This window comes from Perca flavescens, chromosome 4 (genome assembly GCF_004354835.1).
Source record: "Perca flavescens isolate YP-PL-M2 chromosome 4, PFLA_1.0, whole genome shotgun sequence".
In the NCBI taxonomy this organism is placed as follows: Eukaryota; Metazoa; Chordata; class Actinopteri; order Perciformes; family Percidae; genus Perca; species Perca flavescens.
In genome coordinates, this window is record NC_041334.1 from 32,147,804 (window position 1) to 32,169,525 (window position 21,722).

The window sequence follows — 21,722 nt, forward strand, 5'->3', positions numbered from 1 at the left end:
CTTTGTAAAAATAAAAACGTGGCAGTGTGGAGGTAGCCTAAGACAAATTGCCGTCCGCAACAGCACTTGCTATGAGACATTTGAAACCTTCGTGATTTTAACTAAAATAAATGTTGTATTCTTTCGACACCTTTTGTTTAATGAGGTTTAGGTTTTTCTACCAGCATAACTTTTCAGACATTGAACTATAAAATGGTTAATTCTACTATTCCAACCCTTTGTAATTCCCTGGAATGTGTCACTTTAAAGCAGTTAAAGTGCTCATATTATGCTTTTTGGCTTTTCCCTTTCCTTTATTGTGTTTTATATCTTTATTTGTGCATGTTATAGGTTTACAAAGTGAAAAAGCCCAAAGTCCACCAAAAAGGGACTTACCATCTCCAACAGAAAACACAGTTCACAAACTGCTCCAAACCGCTCTATTGTAGTCCAGCCTTTACTTCAGAGACAAACGTGTGTTTGTAACACGTTATAATGCTCACCTAGCTGCTAGCGTGGCACGCCTGCATACTCTGCTTCTGACTGGCTAGTAGTCCTTACCTAGCTACTGCACATGTGGGACTCCCAACAAAGATGGAATAGAAGTGTGATGCCTCACTCTGTAGCTAAAACAGGGAGCTCAACACACAGGGTGAAAAGAGAAGCTACAGCAATGTGCAGTACAACAACAATTTGGTGTTTTTTGAAAATGAAACCATGTAAACCTATTCTGATATAACCCCTAAATACAATTATGAACCTGAAAATGAGCATAATATGAGCACTTTAATATTTTAGCAGAGAACTAGTATAATGACAGATTACTTAACCATTATTTTTTCTCCCTCTTTCCCCCCCCCAGCCAAAGGCTCGTCCCTGACAGCGGTGTCCGGCCTCTGTGTATGGAACCGGCATGCGGATGGGGAAGTAGTCCGGAGCAGTCCGCACACTGCTCTGGACTGCACGAGGCCTTCTAAAATCAAACCCACTTTACTCTTAGCTTCCCACAATCCTCAGGGTGGAGATGATCTGGACTGCCCAGTGAAGTCAATGTGGTCCTTACTATTTCTCCCAAAGCCATGTGTGTGTGTTGGGGACGAAGGCTGGTGCAATGGCACTGTATGTATAGCGTGGAGTGCCAGTTCGTCTTAGGAGCGAGCCAAGGACCCCCTACACAAGTGTCGTCCCAGTATTCTGAGAGGTCTTCCTGTCTTGAAGTAGTAGGAACAATAGCAGCAGCCATGGGTCTCTTGAGCTGTGGTTCAAAGCTCATTGGGTTCAGGTCAAGGGCTGCCGCGACAAAGCCGACACGATGCCGAGCAACTGGGGAGACAACAAGCCGATCTCTTCTGTTTGTTAAAGAATGAGTGTGTGAATGTGAGTGTGTGTACGAGTATTTTTCTCATGTCAGATTCTGCTGGACTACTGGAATTTCCAACTTAATTACACCCCCAGCGCCTGATCTCAGAAGCCTTGGAAGGAGAGCAGGAGAAGCAGCTAACTGTTACTTGCAACACCTTAAACAACACACAATCACCTTGTTGTTTCACTTTTCGTTAGTCTGACTCTCTCTGGCGACACGTTTGAGTAACCTCTGGGTTACCCGCCGTAGCCTGAGAGGAGCCCATGGGGACGATCTGGTCAATTCTTTTATTACCCAGAATAATTATGCAAGTGTTACCTTTTTATGATTTCTTAAGAGCTTTTTACATCAAACTACCAAGAGTCTTTGTAGACGTGGTGAAGACAGTTGTGCTTTCAAATGTGAAAAGATCGCCTGATGTGCCCATTCGATTGAATCCTTTTGTCAGAGAGAGAACTTGGTCTTGAGTACACCTGTCAATTTTCTAAATCTGTTCATTGTGCAAAAAGATCGCCACAGTAGACCCTACTCCCCCCCCCAACTGTGAACAGCACTAAATAACTACTTTCTCCACAGGCACCGCTTAGCAGTCCTCAAGGCTAGCCAAAAGCTATCAGCTTTGCCAACTACTTCTCTTTTCTTTTTTTTAAACTGAAACACCTTTCAGTCACGCTCGTGAAGCGGTGATAGTGTATTTCCTGTGTGGATCAAAAGAATATCTGTGCAAACTGTATTGTTATTGCCACACTTTACCTACTTTTTACCCAGCTGTGCGAGATCCACAGCTGTTGTGGGCAGATGTGAATTGAAATGTTTATTTTTCCTACCTAGGGAATCAGGTATGGTACGTCTTAACTGGAGCAAACTTTATGCACGTCACCTGTCTTCTGTGGGTTCGATTGTCCCTCCTTGTGTAACCACTACCCAAACTCTGGATGTTAACGTTTCAACGCCCCACCGGAACACTATGTTGGTCTGTGTTGAGAAGGGATTTATCACAGTAGAATAGGATAACTAGGCATTATACTCTATTCCTTTGTCAAAATGGAGTCTTAAATCCGGCAATACTTGCCCGTCTCGTCAGGATGTTTGCCTATTTTGAGTGGGTTTTATGGTGCGAGATTCATGGCGATGGCTTCACGGGACATATTTAAACTTTTGGAAACGCCTGTTGATTTATTGAACCTCCACTGATGTCAGTGTGGAAAAATAGAGGAGACCATTTTTTTTTTTTTTTTTTTTTTAAGAATCTTAATTCAGCTTTCTTTTCTTGTAGCCTATGTATCAAACAAGTATTGAAGTATCCCTATTTGAGAATACATATTTTGTTAAATTGTACATAGTTAAATATGTATTTTTGCACAGGCTTTTTTTGTACACGCTGAATTTTTGGTACAATAAAAAAAAATGAGAAGAAAAGTCATTATTTATTTAGTAAAGATGAAGTCAGAGAACTTGATTATTTGAAGTGGTTCACTGCCAGGTCTATATAATGCAATACGCCTATATGTAGAAGCTGAAGCATCTCATGAATCGTGTACGGAGATCCTTTTTAAGAAACAAAGGTGAAGTGTTGCCACTGTAGCATGTGTCTGTATGACGGAGGATATCTTTTATTCACTTTTCAAGGTCTCAATCACATGTGCTTTTACAAGACATTTTACGTTGCCTATGAATCAACACAACAGTTACTATGTGACCCAATTAGCCTGTGATTTTTAAAAACGTCCTGCAGGCTTGAAGCTGTGCCCGTTGTCTATCCAGTTTCCACGGACTCTTCAGTCACACACTTTATAAGACCTTAAAACACATCTTCATGCTCGAAAACACTTGCGTTCTCTTTTATAAAGGCTGAAGGGACTTAAGCAATCATCGCAAGGAAGAGGAACACAAACAGTCCAACTGCTTGCATCATTGTTGCCAAACAAGTAATTTGAATCAGCTTTTAAAAGAAATATGAAATTAAAAAAGTGCCTGAATTTGTTTCACCCTGACTGAGGACAGTATTCTTTGCGTTGCTTTACCTTACTTGAATGTTCAAAGTGTTTAGGAGTTTGTTTTTAAGTCCGCCTATGAACCCTAAATATGGTGAAACCTGAGCTTGTCAGCTGCGCAGTATGAAACACTTTTTTGGGGGGGTGCGGAGTTTATCCAAGTTTTCCAGACAAGACATCGATATTTCGTTATCCTCAGCGTGTGGCTTAAGCCCTCTCTGTTTACTGGGATTTTTATGTAAAAACCTTCAATCAAGTGTTTTGTTTACCCTCAAACTCCACTGACATCTTTACATTGTTTCCAGTAGATGGAAACATTGAAAAGATTTTTTTATTTTATTTTTTTTTATTAGCACCATAGACTTGGAATGTGAAAGTGAGAGAGAATACAGTTCATGTTTGGGAGGAAAAATAAATCCACCATTCATAATATGTAAAAGCGTGTAGATTTTTTTTTTTTTGTATACATTATCAAAATCATTTTCAGCTGGACTTATGTATTTGGCTGCTATGTAATTCATGAACAAAACATAGGTTAGAATTAATATTTAAAGAAAAAAGATTGTATAGTATATTTGTTTTGTAACAAGTTTCTGTAAATAAAATAATTTATACTGCTATTTATATGAAATGATGTCTCTGCCTCTTTCCTTAAAGAAAACAGCCTAGAGAAATGCCAACAGTTAAACAAATTTTTATTATATACACAATATAAGAGTCACTTTGTCAGACAAACTACTGGTTCCGGTATATCAAGACTAATGCAAGTCGTCCTTGCATAAAAATATGGCCACCATGGTTACATGTTGATAACTCTCGACAACTTCTGGACTCTGTTCAGCAGCAAGTCGCCCTTCTTGATGGTTTCTTGGTACTGCCAGTTTTTGCTATCGGGTCTGGAAAGAAGAACAGGACGAGGTTTAGAGTTCTGCCTTTGGTTACCGAGTTATTTCTGGGTGTACTGAGGTTTGAAGAATAGTAACGTTACCTGTTGGTTTCCACAATCTCATTCACTTTGTCAATTTTACAGTGGAGGCGTCCAGCAGCTATGAATCGGGACAGTTCCCTGAGAAAGGCGAGAAGATTTAGTTCAGTTGGCCAGATCAAAAATCAGTGATACGTGTTGCTTCCTTAAAATATAAAGCTGAACACATGGTATGAAAAACGTACAATAATACGGAATAGTTCAATATTTTGGGCAATGCACGGATTCACGTTTTTTTGCCGAGAGTAAGATGAGAAGATCGACACTACTCACGTCTGTACGCTATATATGGAGCTACAGTCAGCGGCGGGTTAGCTTAGCATTACGACTGGAAATGTCCCAAAAGAGACAGTCCTTTAGTGTTCCCAGGAAGCCTTTATAAAAACACTAATGCATGGGCAATCGATGCACAAATAAAGCCTTAGAATTTGGCCAGTAACTCCAAATCCGAGTTTGCACCCTAATGCTCGGAAATGCTGATCCATCTGAAAATGTATCTCTTGTGATTATCTGCCAGTATGTACATGCGCTCCAACACCTTCCTGCTCTAAAATCGTGAACTACAGCTAGGATATCTGCAGTGCCATTGAGACTCAACCGGTGTATAAGAAGCTTTTATTTATTTATTTTTAGAATGTCTCCAGTAGAGGTGCTGAAATTAATCAAATAATCGATGCATCGAATCTGGGACAATGGTCGATGCTGCATCGATAATCGTCCGGGCCATAATCGATTATTTCTGTTTACAATTTAATCTATGCCTAACAACATTTCTGTTTACATATTCTGGTAAGTTTTGCACATTCAGGAAGTGCCATGTGCTCTGTAGTTTTATGTATCCAATTAATTTAGTATTAGAGCACTGCAGAATGTTTGGTTTTTGAAGCTATGAAAAGCTATGAATTAAATATCCTACATGGCTTTAATAGTAAAACTGTATTTGACGCATCATGATATTGAATCGAAGACATGATAATCGATATCGGGAGATCAGTGAAGATTCACACCTCTAGTCTCCAGAGGATGTGGCGTATGGATAGAGTGTACAGGCACTTACTGGTCGATGAACTCCGTGCTGACACCAAAGGCCTCAGCCATGTAGCCCAGGGTGAGGGAGCGGTAGGACTCTAGCAGCTGGCTGTAGGCCTGGATCCTCATCTCCCTCACGTAGTAGCGGTAGTGTGGCGCAAAAAGCCAGTCCTTCTTCATCTCCTGCTCCACCGTGGCTGTGGCGCAAAGAGCACAAGTTTCACGAGGTGGTGGAGCAGGAGAAATACAACAACATGGCGTACACACACAATGCCAGTGACAAAAAAAAAACTGACTTATTAAATAAATGAAAAATATTGGAGTATATTTAACAACAACCTGGAAAGAGCTTTTACGAGTTGGTAGTGATCAACGGTAAAATGACACGTTACAAGTGACCAGACAGAGGGTTTGTTTTCTAGGCCAATAAAAGAAAAGGCTTCCTCACCCAGCGACTGGAAGAAGACCGAGTAACGGCACTCGTAGAGGGAGAAAAGATACTGGCGAATTGGAGGGAGACTGTGCAGCACCTCCAAGATCTCAGCTCCCTTTATTACCTAAAGAGGAACACATTTCATTACAATCACACTGTCAATGTACACGTGTTGGAGAATGCGTAGTGCTAGCACTATAACCTGATGGAAGGTATTTCTATTAGTCAAATTCACCACCTTTTTCACTACTTGCACTTAGAGCTGGGTAATATATCGATATCGTGATATGAGACTTGATATTGTCTTAGATTTTGAATATCGTTATATGGCATAACTTGTCTTTTCCTGGTTTTAAAGGCTGCATTACAGTAAAGTTATGTCATTTTCTGAACTTACCAGACTGTTGTAGCTGTTCTATTATTTGCCTTTTCCCACTTAGACATTATATCCACATTACTTATGATTATTTAATCAAAAATCTCATTGTGTAAATATTTTGTGAAAGCACCAATAGTCAACACTACAATATCGTTGCGGTATTGATATTGAGGTATTTGGTCAAAAATATTGTGATATTTGATTTTCTCCATATCGCCCAGCCCTACTTGCACTAAGAAAATTCACAAATACAAAAGATGCACAATAACTTCCTCGACAGTCCCTTTGTGAGTACACACTCACAGCGTCCTACCTTTTCACGCAGGTCAGGCCTTTTGAGAGCAATCATGCACACGTAGACCGTGTAGGTGACGAAGGTCTTGTAGTCCATGAGCTCGTAAGAGGTAAAGGTGGAGACTGTGTCGAGGAAGAGCTCGGCAGCTTGCTTGAAGTCCCTGATGGCCACACAGTACAGGCCCTGGTAGACCTTCAGACGATTCCTCCTGTCCCAGTCTCCCCCCTCCTCGATGAGGCTGCGGAGACGAGAGGCGCATCGCATCGAGAGATGAGTACGGGACAGATTACTACAGAGACGGCTGTTGGAGATGTTCGAGAACAAAAGATATCGGAGCAGTTACCTCTTGGCCTTCTCGGAGTTGCGTGTGATGAGGTCGCTATCCATGTAGAAGAGGCCGATCCTCAGCAGGTAGAAGACGATATCTAGTCTGTGACCAAGAGCCACTGTCTTGTCGTAGGTCTTCCTGAAGGCTGTTAGGGCGCCCTCCTGTGGAGACAAGACAAAAGGCAGACATTGCCAATGAATCTGCGACTATTCAAATGTGTGTACATAAAACAACTAACTGTGTGGCCAGCTTAGCTCAGTTGGTAGAGCAGGCGCCCATATATAGAGGTTTACTCCTCGACGCCGCGGGTTTGACTCCAACCTGTGGCCCTTTGCAGCATGTCATTCCCCTCTCTCTCCCCTTTCATGTCTTCATCTGTCCTGTGGAAATGCCTTCCCGTCGACCATTAACTTTTTGTCCTTAGGGGTCAAAATTGAAAATGAATTTTGAACGTTTTGTCACTTTTTTTTCAAAGCTTTGTATATTCATGGTCAATAAACCTAATTTATGTGACATTGTACCTAATTTCTTTGTTAAAAAAAAGCAGAAATTATGAATTATTTTTGACTAATAGTCAAGATCAGAGGTGAGATGTTGAGTGGATGTCAAATTTTAGTCAGGATATACTGTTTTGAAACCATTCAAACATTGTTTTAAATGCTATAAAATTGAATAAAACAATAAAAAAGGGTTAAATAAAATGATTCAGAATACCTGTAGTTACGGCTATACTATTTCAGAGGGAAACTGCCAACCGCTTTGCTCTAGTAATGTCTGGTCACACAACTTGCATAGGTAATGAGAAACTGACCAAAAGTCAACGACAGGCAAACATGCTGGAGAGTGCTTTGGTAGTACTTAGGATTTTGGCTCCGATACGAAGCAGGGTTGTATAGAAGAAAAAAAAACATCAGTGAGTGATATGTCTCTTGAAAAATATACATATACATAGAATGATTGTGATATTAACTGGCACAAATACCAACATTAAACAAGTGTGCAAAGTATGAATTCAACCTCCATTGTGTACCAGTAATGTTTAGTGTTGCGAATTCTGTCCTGTGCTGAATGATGCATCTTTTCAGCATTATCACTACAATGTACCTGTCTGCAATAGTCACAATGGAAAAGGTTGTAATCTACTACAAACTGTAATGACAGTGAAACTCTTACTGATGAGAAGAAAATGAAAGGAACCTAAATCATTTTGAAAGAAAAAAAAAAAAAAGGTTAACAGCAGATAAATAATATACTTTAGTCGGACTTCATGACTTCTTGGTTACGGGCCTAGCATGCACACACACATGCACAGCAAATGACCATTATTATTCTTAGTATTTATTTATTTAGGATCCCCATTACCGAAGTAAGAACTTTTACGGTGGTACGGTGCTGAGGATTTCCGATACAACAGATATAAAGAAATGACACCATATAGAATGAGCGCTGTGTGTATTACTCCTATCAATATGTATATATATTTAAACCCAGAGGGAAAAATCGCATGTCACAGCAGCAGTACATGTACAAAAAACAGTGCAGGGAATGAAATCAAATATCAAAATCACAATCAAATGTCAAAAAACACAAGTACTAATATAATATAAGAGGACGTGACAAAAAAAAGCATACTCATGCACAAACACATTCCATGTGCTGACTGATGAGGTTAAAGGTAAACCTTTTTAAGGAGTTACCTTGTCTCCAATTCTGATGAGGTATTCAGCTTTGGCCATCATGGCGTCTCGTATCTCGCTCTCTCCCAGGCTCTTCTCTGCATCCTCCAGCACATCATCCAGGCGCTTCAGCTCCTCCTCGTTGGCCTTCTTCATCTTACTCAGCAGGTCACCGTCCAGCTGCCACTTCAGGTCCTTACACAGACCCTCATAATACGGTGCCATATCTGAAGCAGAGAGATCATTTACCCTGTGGACTAGGACAGCCTGCTTCTCATATAAACTAACCACGGAGGTTTTTAAGTGACTTTTCTAAAACAGATTTAATTAAAATAGTAACGTTAAGCAGCCTGTTTTATTTCGGGCTCTGTTAAATTCCAATGAAAGGTAATATACATAGTTGTTTATTTAGTCGTTTTATTTCAATTTTAGCATTTTTTTATTGGTTCTTTTTACTCTTTTTATTCAACAACAATTTTAACTCTTATGGAGCACTTTGTGAATTTGTTCTGTAAAAGGTGCTAGCTATCTTAAATTAAGTTATTATTATTGTTATTAATGATAAATAATGAAGAACTTGAAAAATGTGATACATTAAACTAAAGTACTGCAATGTTAGGCAGAGTTTAACAAAACCATTCGTCAGCTTGCTTGTTGGCTAACGTTAGCTGACGTTTGCTAATAGCGTTAGCTAGCGTGCTAATTTCGTTGGGATGATCGTTGTTTAATTGGAATACATTTTTTTTTATATATCAACAATTACGAGACAGTTTTGCACCCAACACTAAACGTATGTGTCTACATTAATGTCAGCACCCTGTTTATAATGACCAGGCTACAGTACAGTGATATGCTAACTCACTGTTAGCTTTGATCGCGTCCATGAGCTCAGTCTTCACTTTAGCATCCTGTCGGTGACCGTCCATTGTGAGCAGGAACTTGAGCTGTGCTATCCTCAGATCAGGGTTTTTGGGCAGACCCTCTTCCTCCAGGTTTTCTAACGGCATTTTTAGTTCAAAAAAATAGAAACAAAATCACAAACTGAAGGCTTTCTTTGTGCAGACAGAGTTCACTAACTGTTACTCGCCGTTACCAGCTAGCGTTAGTCAACGATGACTACGGAAAACACTGGACTGTGTTGTTTCCGCCGGAGCGTCAGTCAGCGAGAGGAGCCAAGAGCGGAGAACAGCCGGACATTTAACCACCAAGTTATTGTTCACTGCCCTCTGCCGGACATGAGCGGGAACGACACCCGTATCCAGATTTAATACCGCACACTAATTGTATGTAACAGTATGTAACGTTATGTAACGTAATGTAGCGTTATATAATGTATGTATGTAATAATGTATGTATGTACTGTATGTATGTATGTATATATATGTAATAATGTATGTATATGTATGTATGTATGTATGTATATGTATGTATGTAATAATGTATGTATGTATGTATATGTGGACGAGAGGGTCGCCTCCCTACGCCTGCGGGTTGTGGGGGGGAAAACTCTGACTGTTGTTTGTGCATATGCACCAAACAGGAGTTCGGAGTATTCGGCCTTCTTGGAGACCTTGACTGGAGTCCTGCATGGGGCTCCAGTGGGGGACTCCATTGTTCTGCTGGGGGACTTCAACGCACACGTGGGCAATGATGGAGACACCTGGAGAGGCGTGATTGGGAGGAACGGCCTCCCTGATCTAAACCAGAGTGGTTGTTTGTTGTTGGACTTCTGTGCTAGTCATGGATTGTCTATAACGAACACCATGTTCGAACATAGGGATGCTCATAAGTGTACCTGGTACCAGAGCACCCTAGGCCGAAGGTCAATGATCGATTTCATAATCGTTTCATCTGATCTGAGGCCGTATGTTTTGGACACTCGGGTGAAGAGAGGGGCAGAGCTGTCAACCGATCACCATCTGGTGGTGAGTTGGGTCAGGGGTGGGGAAGACTCTGGACAGACCTGGTAAGCCCAAACGTGTAGTGCGGGTAAATTGGGAACGCCTGGAGGAGGCCCCTGTCCAACAGACTTTCAACTCACACCTCCGGGCGGAGCTTTTAGGTGCATCCCTGTGGAGGATGGGGGCATTGAACCCGAGTGGACAATGTTCAAAGTTTCCATTGCTGAAGCTGCAGCGAGGAGCTGTGGTCTTAGGGTCTTAGGTGCCTCAAGGGGCGGTAACCCACGAACACCGTGGTGGACAACGGTGGTCAGGGAAGCCGTCCGACTGAAGAAGGAGTCTTTCCGGGATATGTTATCCCGGAGGACTCGGAGGCAGTTGCAGGGTACCGGCGGGGCCCGAAGGGCTGCAGCCTCTGCCGTGAAAGAGGCAAAGCAGCGGGTGTGGGAGAAGTTTGGAGAAGACATGGAGAAGGACTTTCGGTCGGCACCAAAGTGCTTCTGGAAAACTGTTCGCCACCTCAGGAGGGGGGCGGGGAACCATCCAAGCTGTGTACAGTAAGGATGGGACACTGTTGACCTCAACTGAGGAGGTAATAGGGCGGTGGAAGGAGCACTTTGAGGAACTCCTGAATCCGACTAATACGCCCTCTATGTTAGAGGCAGAGCTGGAGGATAATGGGGATTGTCGCCGATTTCCCAGGCGGAAGTCACTGATGTAGTCAAACAACTCCACAGTGGCAAAGCCCCAGGGATTGATGAGATCTGTCCAGAAATGCTCAAGGCTCTGGGTGTGGAGGGGCTGTCCTGGTTGACACGCCTTTTCAACATTGCGTGGAAGTCTGGGACGGTGCCAAAGGAGTGGCAGACTGGGGTGGTGGTTCCCCTTTTTTTAAAGGGGGACCAGAGGGTGTGTGCCAATTATAGGGGTATCACACTTCTCAGCCTCCCTGGTAAAGTCTACTCCAAGGTGCTGGAAAGGAGGGTTCGCCAATAGTCGAACCTCGGGTTGAGGAGGAACAATGCGGATTCCGTCCTGGTCGTGGAACAACGGACCAGCTCTTCACTCGCAAGGATCCTGGAGGGAGCCTGGGAGTATGCCCAACCGGGTCTACATGTGTTTTGTGGATTTGGAGAAGGCGTATGACCGGGTCCCCCGGAGATACTGTGGGAGGTGCTGGGGAGTATGGGGTGAGGGGGTCTCTTCTCAGGGCCATCCAATCTCTGTACAACCAAAGCGAGAGCTGTGTCCGGGTTCTCGGTAGTAAGTCGGACTCTTTTCAGGTGAGGGTTGGCCTCCGCCAGGGCTGCGCTTTGTCACCAATCCTGTTTGTAGTATTTATGGACAGGATATCGAGGCGTAGTCGGGGTGGGGAGGGGTTGCAGTTTGGTGGGCTGGGGATCTCATCGCTGCTCTTTGCAGATGATGTGGTCCTGATGGCATCATCGGCCTGCGACCTTCAGCACTCACTGGATCGGTTCGCAACCGAGTGTGAAGCGGTTGGGATGAGGATCAGCACCTCTAAATCTGAGGCCATGGTTCTCAGCAGGAAACCGATGGAATGCCTTCTCCAGGTAGGGAATGAGTCCTTACCCCAAGTGAAGGAGTTCAAGTACCTTGGGGTTGTGTTCGCGAGTGAGGGGACAATGGAGCGGGAGATTGGTCGGAGAATCGGGCGCAGCGGGTGCGGTATTGCATTCAATCTATCGCACCGTTGTGACGAAAAGAGAGCTTAGCCAGAAGGCAAAGCTCTCGATCTACCGGGTCAGTTTTCGTTCCTACCCTCACCTATGGTCATGAAGGCTGGGTCATGACCGAAAGAACGAGATCCAGGGTACAAGCAGCTGAAATGGGTTTCCTCAGGAGGGTGGCTGGCGTCTCCCTTAGAGATAGGGTGAGAAGCTCAGTCATCCGTGAGGAGCTCGGAGAGAGCCGCTGCTCCTTGCGTCCGAAAGGAGCCAGTTGAGGTGGTTCGGGCATCTGGTAAGGATGCCCCTGGGCGCCCCCTAGGGAGGTGTTCCAGGCACGCCCAGCTGGGAGGAGGCCTCGGGAAGACCCAGGACTAGGTGGAGGGATTATATCTCCAACCTGGCCTGGGAACGCCTCGATCCCCAGTCGGTGCTGGTTAATGTTGCTCGGGAAAGGGAAGTTTGGGGTCCCCTGCTGGAGCTGCTCCCCCCGCGACCCGACACCGGATAAGCGGACGAAGAGATGGATAGATGTATGTATATGTATGTATGTATGTATGTATGTACGTATGTATGTATGTATGTATGTTTGTATGGTTGTATGCATGTATGTATGTATGTTTGTATGTTTGTATGGTTGTATGCATGTATGTATGTATATATGTATGCATGTATGTATGTATGTATGTACAGTATGTATGTATGTATGTACAGTATGTATGTATGTATGCATGTATGTATGTATGTACGTATGTATGTATGTATGTTTGTATGGTTGTATGCATGTATGTATGTATATATGTATGTATGTATGTATGTATGTATATGTATGTATGTATGTATGCATGTATGTATGTATGTATGTATGTATGTACGTATGTATGTATGTATGTTTGTATGGTTGTATGCATGTATGTATGTATGTTTGTATGTTTGTATGGTTGTATGTATGTATGTATGTATGTATGTACAGTATGTATTGTATGTATAGCCTACTTAACATATTACACTAACAGGACATGATGGAATACATGCTCTGAAGGATGTCAGTCAAAGTGTAACTTTGAAATGCCACTGCCAATAAACTTCCCAAAGATTTACTCAGGCCTATTGTTACTTATTAAAGAATATATATATTTTCCTTTGATCTTTCTGGAGTTATCTTACTGTTTTGCAACATCTCTAGTATGAAATTGGGACACAGTCATAGTTTTTAAAATTACACTTAAAAATTGTGTATACCTGTGTAATATGTTTACCTTATAATTTCCCTATATACAGCATCTGACTGTACAGCCCTCATATTTTAGTAAATATTTCATTATATCTTTTAATGGGACTTCACTGAAGAAATTACACTTTGCTACAATGTAAAGTATTAAGTGTACAGCTTGTATAACAGTGTAAATGTGCTGTCCCCTCAAAATAACTCAACACACAGCCATTAATGTCTAAACCGCTGGCAACAAAAGTGAGTACACCCCTGTGTTAAATTCTCATAGAGGTAGGCAGATTTTTATTTTTAAAGGCCAGTTATTTCATGGATCCAGGATACTATGCATCCTGATAAAGTTCCCTTGGCCTTTGGAATTAAGCTATTATGTTACTGTGCAGGACAATTTATCTGATTTATATTTTTTTTATATTTTTTTATTTGATTGGGACAGTGCATGTTAATAAACAAACATGGAATACATGCATGTAAACATGCCGGATTGTAGCCAAGGGCTAATTTCCATCCGTAGTCCCACGGGCTAAGATCATACAGGTCACAAAACATTGCACAATAAAATTTACATTACAATTTACTACAGTAAGTACATTGTGTAAAACATTGCATAATAAATAAAAAATGTTACATTACAATTTACTACAGTAAGTACATCGTTTATCAATAAATTAACAAAAGCCCTATATACAATATTCACATAAGACTTAAAAATTCATTCAACTTCAAAAACCCATATACACATTACAAAGTGAAGAAATTCAGAAAAGGAAACAACATACCCATTAATGTGTACAGCTTTGGTTTTCCCATAGCCATTTTTTCAACTGAGCTTTAAATGAGCTATATGTTGGGCATTCTCTCAATGTTAGAGGAAGACTATTCCACAGGTTCCCACCTCGGACAGACAGAACAGTCTGACCAAAGGTGGTATGCCTGTGGGGTATTATGAGGTCTCTTCTAGTAGAGGCTTGAGTGGTCCTCTGCGAAGTTTCTTTAGATTTAATAAAATCCTTCAATGGTGCAGGAGCGAGGGAGTGTAGAACCTTGGATATCAAACAGGCCATTTTCAAATTGATCATGTTTCGAAAATCCAACAGTCTATGTTTTTTTATAACATGACAATAGTGGAAGGATAGCGGTTTTTTATCAAGTGTTTTTAATGCCTTTTTATAGAGACTTTCCATGGTTGCAAGTGTTGTGGGGCAAGCAAGAGACCAGGTAGTCAAGCAATAGTCAAAATGAGAAATAATCATTGAATAAAAATATGTTTTAGCAAAATCCATGGTTAAATTATTTCGAATATGTCGGAAATTTTGAAGATTAAATTTGACTACCTGTGCTACTTTTTTTACATGACTTTTGAAACAAAGTGTTGGATCAAGGACTACCCCAAGGTATTTAAATTCTGAGACCACGTCAAGTTCCACTCCATTCATAAAGACATTGGATCTGGTTACTTCGACCTGGCGTTTTGAGAAATACATGCACACAGTTCTCCGTGAACCATCACCTTATCGTGGTGGAGAGGTTTGTGTGTCTCTGTGAACCTGAGGGCTGTGTTGTCTGGAGCTTTGTGCTCCTGGTAGGGTCTCCCAAGGCAAAGTGGTCTCAGGTGAGGGGCCAGACAAAGAATGGTTCAAAAACCCCAATGAAAAAGCTAGGCAGAGATGGAGTGACCCTGCCCGGAGGAAGCCCGGGGCCCCGCCTGAGCCAGGCCCAGACGGCGGGCTCGTCGGGCGAGCGCCTGGTGGCGGGTTTGCCACGGAGCCCGGCCGGGCACAGCCCGAACAAGCTACGTGGCTCCCATCTCTCCAGCCCATGGGCCCACCACCTGTGGGAGGAACCGTCGGGTCGGGTGCGATGCCACATGGGTGGCAGTGAAGGTCAGGGGCCTCGGCGGACCAGACCCGGGCGGCAGACGCTGGCTCTGGGGACGTGGAACGTCACCTCTGTGGGGGAAGGAGCCGGAACTGGTGCGGGAGGTGGAGTGCTACCGTTAGATCTGGTGGGGCTTACCTCTACGCACAGTCTTGGTTCTGGAACCATACTCCTGGATAGGGGTGGGACTCTTTTCTTCTCCGGAGTTGCCCAGGGTGTGAGGCGCCGGGCGGGTGTGGGGATACTCACAAGCCCCGGCTGAGCGCCGCTGTGTTGGAGTTTACCCCGTGGACGAGAGGGTCGCCTCCCCACGCCTGCGGGTTGTGGGGGAAAACTCTGACTGTTGTTTGTGCATATGCACCAAACAGGAGTTCGGAGTACTCGGCCTTCTTGAGACCTTGACTGGAGTCCTGCATGGGGCTCCAGTGGGGGACTCCATTGTTCTGCTGGGGGACTTCAACGCACACGTGGGCAATGATGGAGACACCTGGAGAGGCGTGATTGGGAGGAACGGCCTCCCCTGATCTAAACCAGAGTGGTTGTTTGTTGTTGGACTTCTGTGCTAGTCATGGATTGTCTATAACGAACACCATGTTCGAACATAGGGATGCTCATAAGTGTACTTGGTACCAGAGCACCCTAGGCCGAAGGTCAATGATCGATTTCATAATCGTGTCATCTGATCTGAGGCCGTATGTTTTGGACACTCGGGTGAAGAGAGGGGCAGAGCTGTCAACCGATCACCATCTGGTGGTGAGTTGGGTCAGGGGTGGGGAAGACTCTGGACAGACCTGGTAAGCCCAAACGTGTAGTGGGTAAATTGGGAACGTCTGGAGGAGGCCCCTGTCCAACAGACTTTCAACTCACACCTCCGGGCGGAGCTTTTCGTGCATCCCTGTGGAGGCTGGGGCATTGAACCCGAGTGGACAATGTTCAAAGTTTCCATTGCTGAAGCTGCGGTGAGGAGCTGTGGTCTTAGGGTCTTAGGTGCCTCAAGGGGCGGTAACCCACGAACACCGTGGTGGACACCGTGGTCAGGGAAGCCGTCCGACTGAAGAAGGAGTCTTTCCGGGATATGTTATCCCGGAGGACTCGGAGGCAGTTGCAGGGTACCGGCGGGTTCCGAAGGGCTGCAGCCTCTGCCGTGAAAGAGGCAAAGCAGCGGGTGTGGGAGAAGTTTGGAGAAGACATGGAGAAGGACTTTCGGTCGGCACCAAAGTGCTTCTGGAAAACTGTTCGCCACCTCAGGAGGGGGAAGGGGAACCATCCAAGCTGTGTACAGTAAGGATGGGACACTGTTGACCTCAACTGAGGAGGTAATAGGGCGGTGGAAGGAGCACTTTGAGGAACTCCTGAATCCGACTAATACGCCCTCTATGTTAGAGGCAGAGCTGGAGGATAATGGGGGATTGTCGTTGATTTCCCAGGTGGAAGTCACTGATGTAGTCAAACAACTACACAGTGGCAAAGCCCCGGGGATTGATGAGATCCGTCCAGAAATGCTCAAGGCTCTGGGTGTGGAGGGGCTGTCCTGGTTGACACGCCTCTTCAACATTGCGTGGAAGTCTGGGACGGTGCCAAAGGAGTGGCAGACTGGGGTGGTGGTTCCCTTTTAAAAAGGGGGACCAGAGGGTGTGTGCCAATTATAGGGGTATCACACTTCTCAGCCTCCCTGGTAAAGTCTACTCCAAGGTGCTGGAAAGGAGGGTTCGGCCGATAGTCGAACCTTGGGTTGAGGAGGAACAATGCGGATTCCGTCCTGGTCGTGGAACAACGGACCAGCTCTTCACTCTCGCAAGGATCCTGGAGGGAGCCTGGGAGTATGCCCAACCGGGTCTACATGTGTTTTGTGGATTTGGAGAAGGCGTATGACCGGGTCCACCGGGAGATACTGTGGGAGGTGCTGCGGGAGTATGGGGTGAGGGGGTCTCTACTCAGGGCCATCCAATCTCTGTATGACCAAAGTGAGAGCTGTGTCCGGGTTCTCGGTAGTAAGTTGGACTCGTTTCAGGTGAGGGTTGGCCTCCGCCAGGGCTGCGCTTTGTCACCAATCCTGTTTGTAATATTTATGGACAGGATATCGAGGCGTAGTCGGGGTGGGGAGGGGTTGCACAGTTTGGTGGGCTGGGGATCTCATCGCTGCTCTTTGCAGATGATGTGGTCCTGATGGCATCATCGGCCTGCGACCTTCAGCACTCACTGGATCGGTTCGCAACCGAGTGTGAAGCGGTTGGGATGAGGATCAGCACCTCCAAATCTGAGGCCATGGTTCTCAGCAGGAAACCGATGGAATGCCTTCTCCAGGTAGGGAATGAGTCCTTACCCCAAGTGAAGGAGTTCAAGTACCTTGGGGTTTTGTTCGCGAGTGAGGGACAATGGAGCGGGAGATTGGTCGGAGAATCGGGCGCAGCGGGTGCGGTATTGCATTCAATCTATCGCACCGTTGTGACGAAAAGAGAGCTTAGCCAGAAGGCAAAGCTCTCGATCTACCGGTCAGTTTTCGTTCCTACCCTCACCTATGGTCATGAAGGCTGGGTCATGACCGAAAGAACGAGATCCAGGGTACAAGCGGCTGAAATGGGTTTCCTCAGGAGGGTGGCTGGCGTCTCCCTTAGAGATAGGGTGAGAAGCTCAGTCATCCGTGAGGAGCTCGGAGTAGAGCCGCTGCTCCTTTGCGTCGAAAGGAGCCAGTTGAGGTGGTTCGGGCATCTGGTAAGGATGCCCCCTGGGCGCCTCCCTAGGGAGGTGTTCCAGGCACGTCCAGCTGGGAGGAGGCCTCGGGGAAGACCCAGGACTAGGTGGAGGGATTATATCTCCAACCTGGCCTGGGAACGCCGATCCCCAGTCGGAGCTGGTTAATGTTGCTCGGGAAAGGGAAGTTTGGGGTCCCCTGCTGGAGCTGCTCCCCCCGCGACCCGACACCGGATAAGTGGACGAAGATGGATGGATGGATGGATGCACACAGTTTTTCTGGTGTTCAACGTGAGGCATGAATCCTTGAGCCAGTCCTGCACATAGAATAGGGCATCTGTGAGATCAGCAGCTGCTTGTTGGATGTTTTTTGCTTGAGTGTAAATCACTGCGTCATCCGCATACATCTGCGAGAAGACGTTTGGACATGAATTTGGTAAGTTATTGATAAAAAGTGAGAACAGAATTGGCCCAAGGATAGATCCCTGCGGGACACCAACTCCAGGATCTAAACAGGGAGATTTGACACCATGTACTACCACGTACTGTTTCCTGTGAGACAGATAGGATTTAAACCATACAAGTGCTTGATCGGAGATGTTAAACTGAGTCAACCTGGATAATAAAATCTGATGGTTTGCAGAGTCAAAGGCTTTCTTCAAATCTAAGAAGACAGCCCCGACACAGGAACTCTTGTCAAGCAAACCTTTTATGTTTTCTGTTAACACACACAGGGCACTATCTGTGGAGTGATGGGTCCGAAAACCAAATTGTAATGGATGTAATGAAGGTTGGACATTTTCCAGATGGGCCGTCAACAGTCTGACTACCCACTTCTCCGCTATTTTTGATATAACGGGAAGTATGCTGATAGGTCTATAATTGGACATTTCAGTTTTAGCACCTGATTTAAATATTGGTGTCACTGCAGCCACTTTCCAATCTGCAGGGACTATAGAATGGTTAAATGACATATTAAGAAGATGGGTAATTGGACGTACAAGAGGATCCTTGTACTCTTTCAAAAAGTGTGTATTAAGGCCAAATGCATCAAGGGCTTTTGAAGTTTTCATACCAGTAATAATTTTGCCTTTACCTTGGTTACAGATTACTACTGTCTTGTATATTGAGTTAATGCAGGGGTGCAAACCATGTAAACAGTCTGTCAAAGACTGAAATCAATCTTAATAGTGTTAATTCATAATCATATGACGCAACTGAAAGATTTAATAGATTTCATCATCAGAATTTGTAGGTTTGTAAGCCCCGCCACAGTACTGAAACTGCCCTTCTAAGAGTTTTTAACAACCTCCTCTTAGCGGTTGACTCAGGAAACTCTACTGTTTTAGTGCTTTTAGATTTGACTTCTGCCTTTGACACGGTCAACCACTCTATCCTTTTATCCCGACTCAAACAAAGTATTACGGGCATAGCCCTCAAATGGTTTGAATCTTACTTGACGGATAGGAGTTTTGCTGTCCACCTTGGTAATTGCTCTTCATCTGCTGCCCCTCTTTCTTATGGGGTACCCCAAGGTTCCATTTTGGGACCCATCTTTTCTCTGTACAAAGGTTCCCCTCGGGTCCATTTTAAAAAAACATAACATTTCATTCCATTGTTTTGCAGATGATGTACAAATGTATTTGCCTGTAAAAAACAATGATAAGGACACACTTCAGCCTTTGCTTAACTGCTTAAGAGATCTCAAAATATGGTTGGATCAGAATTTTCTCTGTCTCAGTGACAATAAGACTGAAATTGTTGTGTTTGGTCGTGCTGAACATTTTAGTGCCTGTGATGCTCTTGGTACTTTAGGTTCCCATATTCATCCTTTTACCAAGTGTGATTTTTGACAGTACTTTCAAATTTGACAAAAAGATTAGTTCTTTTGTTGAAACCAGTAGGTCAAGCCCTCTACCCGGTACGCAAAGACTTCAAAAGAGTCAAACATGCATTTATTACGTCTCAATTAGACTACTGTAACTCTTTATATGGTGGATTGGATCAGTCATCCCTTCGTCGGTTACAGTTAATCCAGAACGCAGCAGCTCGACTTTTAACCAGGACCAAAAAGCGTGACCACATTACAACAGTTCTGGCCACACTCCACTGGCTTCCTGTCTGTTTCAGGATTGATTTTAAAATTGTATTGCTTGTATTTAAGATTTTAAATGGGTTGCTGTCTCTTATTTATCGGAGGTTTTACATGTCCACACATCTGTCAAAGCACTGAGGTCTTCCAATCAGATGTTCTTCGATGTGCCCAGATCCAGATCCAGTTGTACAGTTTGCCATAAAGGGTCTGAAATATGTTAAAGCACTTGTATGATCCTTTGTCATTGTACATCATACAAACCTACAAATTCTGATGATGAAATCTATGAAATCCTTCAGTTGCGTCATATGATTATGAATTAACACTATTAAGATTGATTTCAGTCTTTGACAGACTGTGTTTACATGGTTTGCACCTCTGCATTAACTCAATATACAAGACAGTAGTAGTCTGTAACCAAGGTAAAGGCAAATCCGATAAATTGTCCTGCACAGTAACATATGTCCACTCCACAGGGCAGATGAGTGACTCACACAGAGGAAGTCACTGTCAGGGTTGCGTGGTGGATTGCTGGTTACCTTATTTCTAGTCAGAAAGTCTGAAAAGTTAATGATAACCAGCCTGAAATACTTAACAAAGTCCATGTAGTCTGGACATACTGTATGCACTCCAAGGTCCCTGCCAGTGAAGACAGAATGGAAACTTTGCTACAACAGCTGGTAGGCTTTTACTGAATTCTACTGAATTTGTGTATCATTTTATATAAACAAATGTTCTCAGGACAGTTTAAGCAGTGAGAAAATATGTGTGTTAAACTCTTTCATAAACGTTATATTAACGGGGGAAATGGAAGAAAGCAGGTTGTGTTTTACAGTTTTAGCTGACTTTGTCAGTTTTCTGAATTATTCTTTAAACTCGTCATTCAATACAAAAATATAGAAATGGGGTAAGATAATTTTTATCTGGGAACAGTTACCCCTTAAAGAGTGACAGTTTAAGTTTCAACAAGTGTGGGAAAAAAGGGCTGTTTAGACTTCTGTTTGGGGTGAAATATGGTGGGAGGGAGTGGGAAATATTTTATAATACCTTATGTTTTTAATTTGCAAAGAAAGAAATGGTCTATACTTCCATTCCACTACATCTCAGAGACAAATTACTCCACTACATTTGTCTGGCGGCTTTAGTTAGCAGTTACTTCTCAGATTACAATTTTTCATACCCTTTCTGTCCAGTGAAAAGAAACCCCCCAAAAAGTTTTTAATGTATCTGATAAACCAACGGATTAATTGTATGTAGGTGTAATTGTATTTAAAAATCCTCTTGAATCAGCTGGAAAATGCATCGTCACAAAGCTGAAAACAGGGCTGTTTTTCCGAGCTCATGAGATACATGGTTCTATCAGGACAGCCCTGCAAACATATGACGATCTTATAGAATATGATACATTGCTGCAGATTAAACTGCTCAACAGTTGTTATTCATTTAAAAATCCACAGCAGTAAAATGCCAATAGCAATAATAATAATAATCCAAAAACATCACATATAATAGCTTGAATACAGGATTTGTACTTGTAGTGGAGTATTTTCACAGTGTGGTATTGGTACTTTTACTTAAGTAAAGTATGTACAAGAATACTTCATCCACCACTGCCTTTTGCACAACTTGAAAAGAGTCTAGTATCTGAAGTCACACGAAAAGAAGACCATACAGTTTCAGTATACAAATCAAAGAGGTTAAAATGACTTCTGTTAAACCTATCTGTGTCTAATCACTACTGATTCCCTCTGCTTTGTAGACCCGTGGTAATGCTCTG

General features: G+C 43.6%; 2 protein-coding genes across 2 annotated transcripts in view; one reads left to right on the forward strand and one right to left on the reverse strand.

The window, feature by feature from the left end:
- Window positions 1-3,164, forward strand: part of atxn7 (ataxin 7) — a 30,834-nt gene extending 27,670 nt beyond the window's left edge. Inside the window, exon 13 of the mRNA XM_028576787.1 lies at window positions 842-3,164. Within this exon, the coding sequence (XP_028432588.1) occupies window positions 842-859 (18 nt within the window). The 3' untranslated portion in view covers window positions 860-3,164. The remainder of the gene's footprint in view (window positions 1-841) is intronic.
- Window positions 3,165-4,014: 850 nt separating this feature from the next.
- On the reverse strand, window positions 4,015-9,610 carry psmd6 (proteasome 26S subunit, non-ATPase 6). Its single transcript, XM_028575633.1, has 8 exons — window positions 9,324-9,610; window positions 8,483-8,688; window positions 6,801-6,946; window positions 6,476-6,695; window positions 5,799-5,907; window positions 5,379-5,547; window positions 4,325-4,402; window positions 4,015-4,232 (listed from the first exon to the last, which is right to left on the reverse strand). Exons 1-8 carry the CDS (start codon window positions 9,466-9,468, stop codon window positions 4,136-4,138), a joined length of 1,170 nt encoding a protein of 389 aa, XP_028431434.1. The 5' UTR covers window positions 9,469-9,610; the 3' UTR covers window positions 4,015-4,135.
- Between the last annotated feature and the right edge of the window lie 12,112 nt (window positions 9,611-21,722).

Coding starts and splice junctions, on each gene's coding strand:
- psmd6 (XM_028575633.1), bottom strand. CDS start 9,468: ATGCCGTTAGAAAACCTGGAGGAAGAGGGTCTGCCCAAAAACCCTGAT. Junction 8,689..9,323: donor GGACGCGATCAAAGCTAACA/GTGAGTTAGCAT, acceptor TCTCTGCTTCAG/ATATGGCACCGTATTATGAG. Junction 4,403..5,378: donor AGCACGGAGTTCATCGACCA/GTAAGTGCCTGT, acceptor CGCCTTTCTCAG/GGAACTGTCCCGATTCATAG.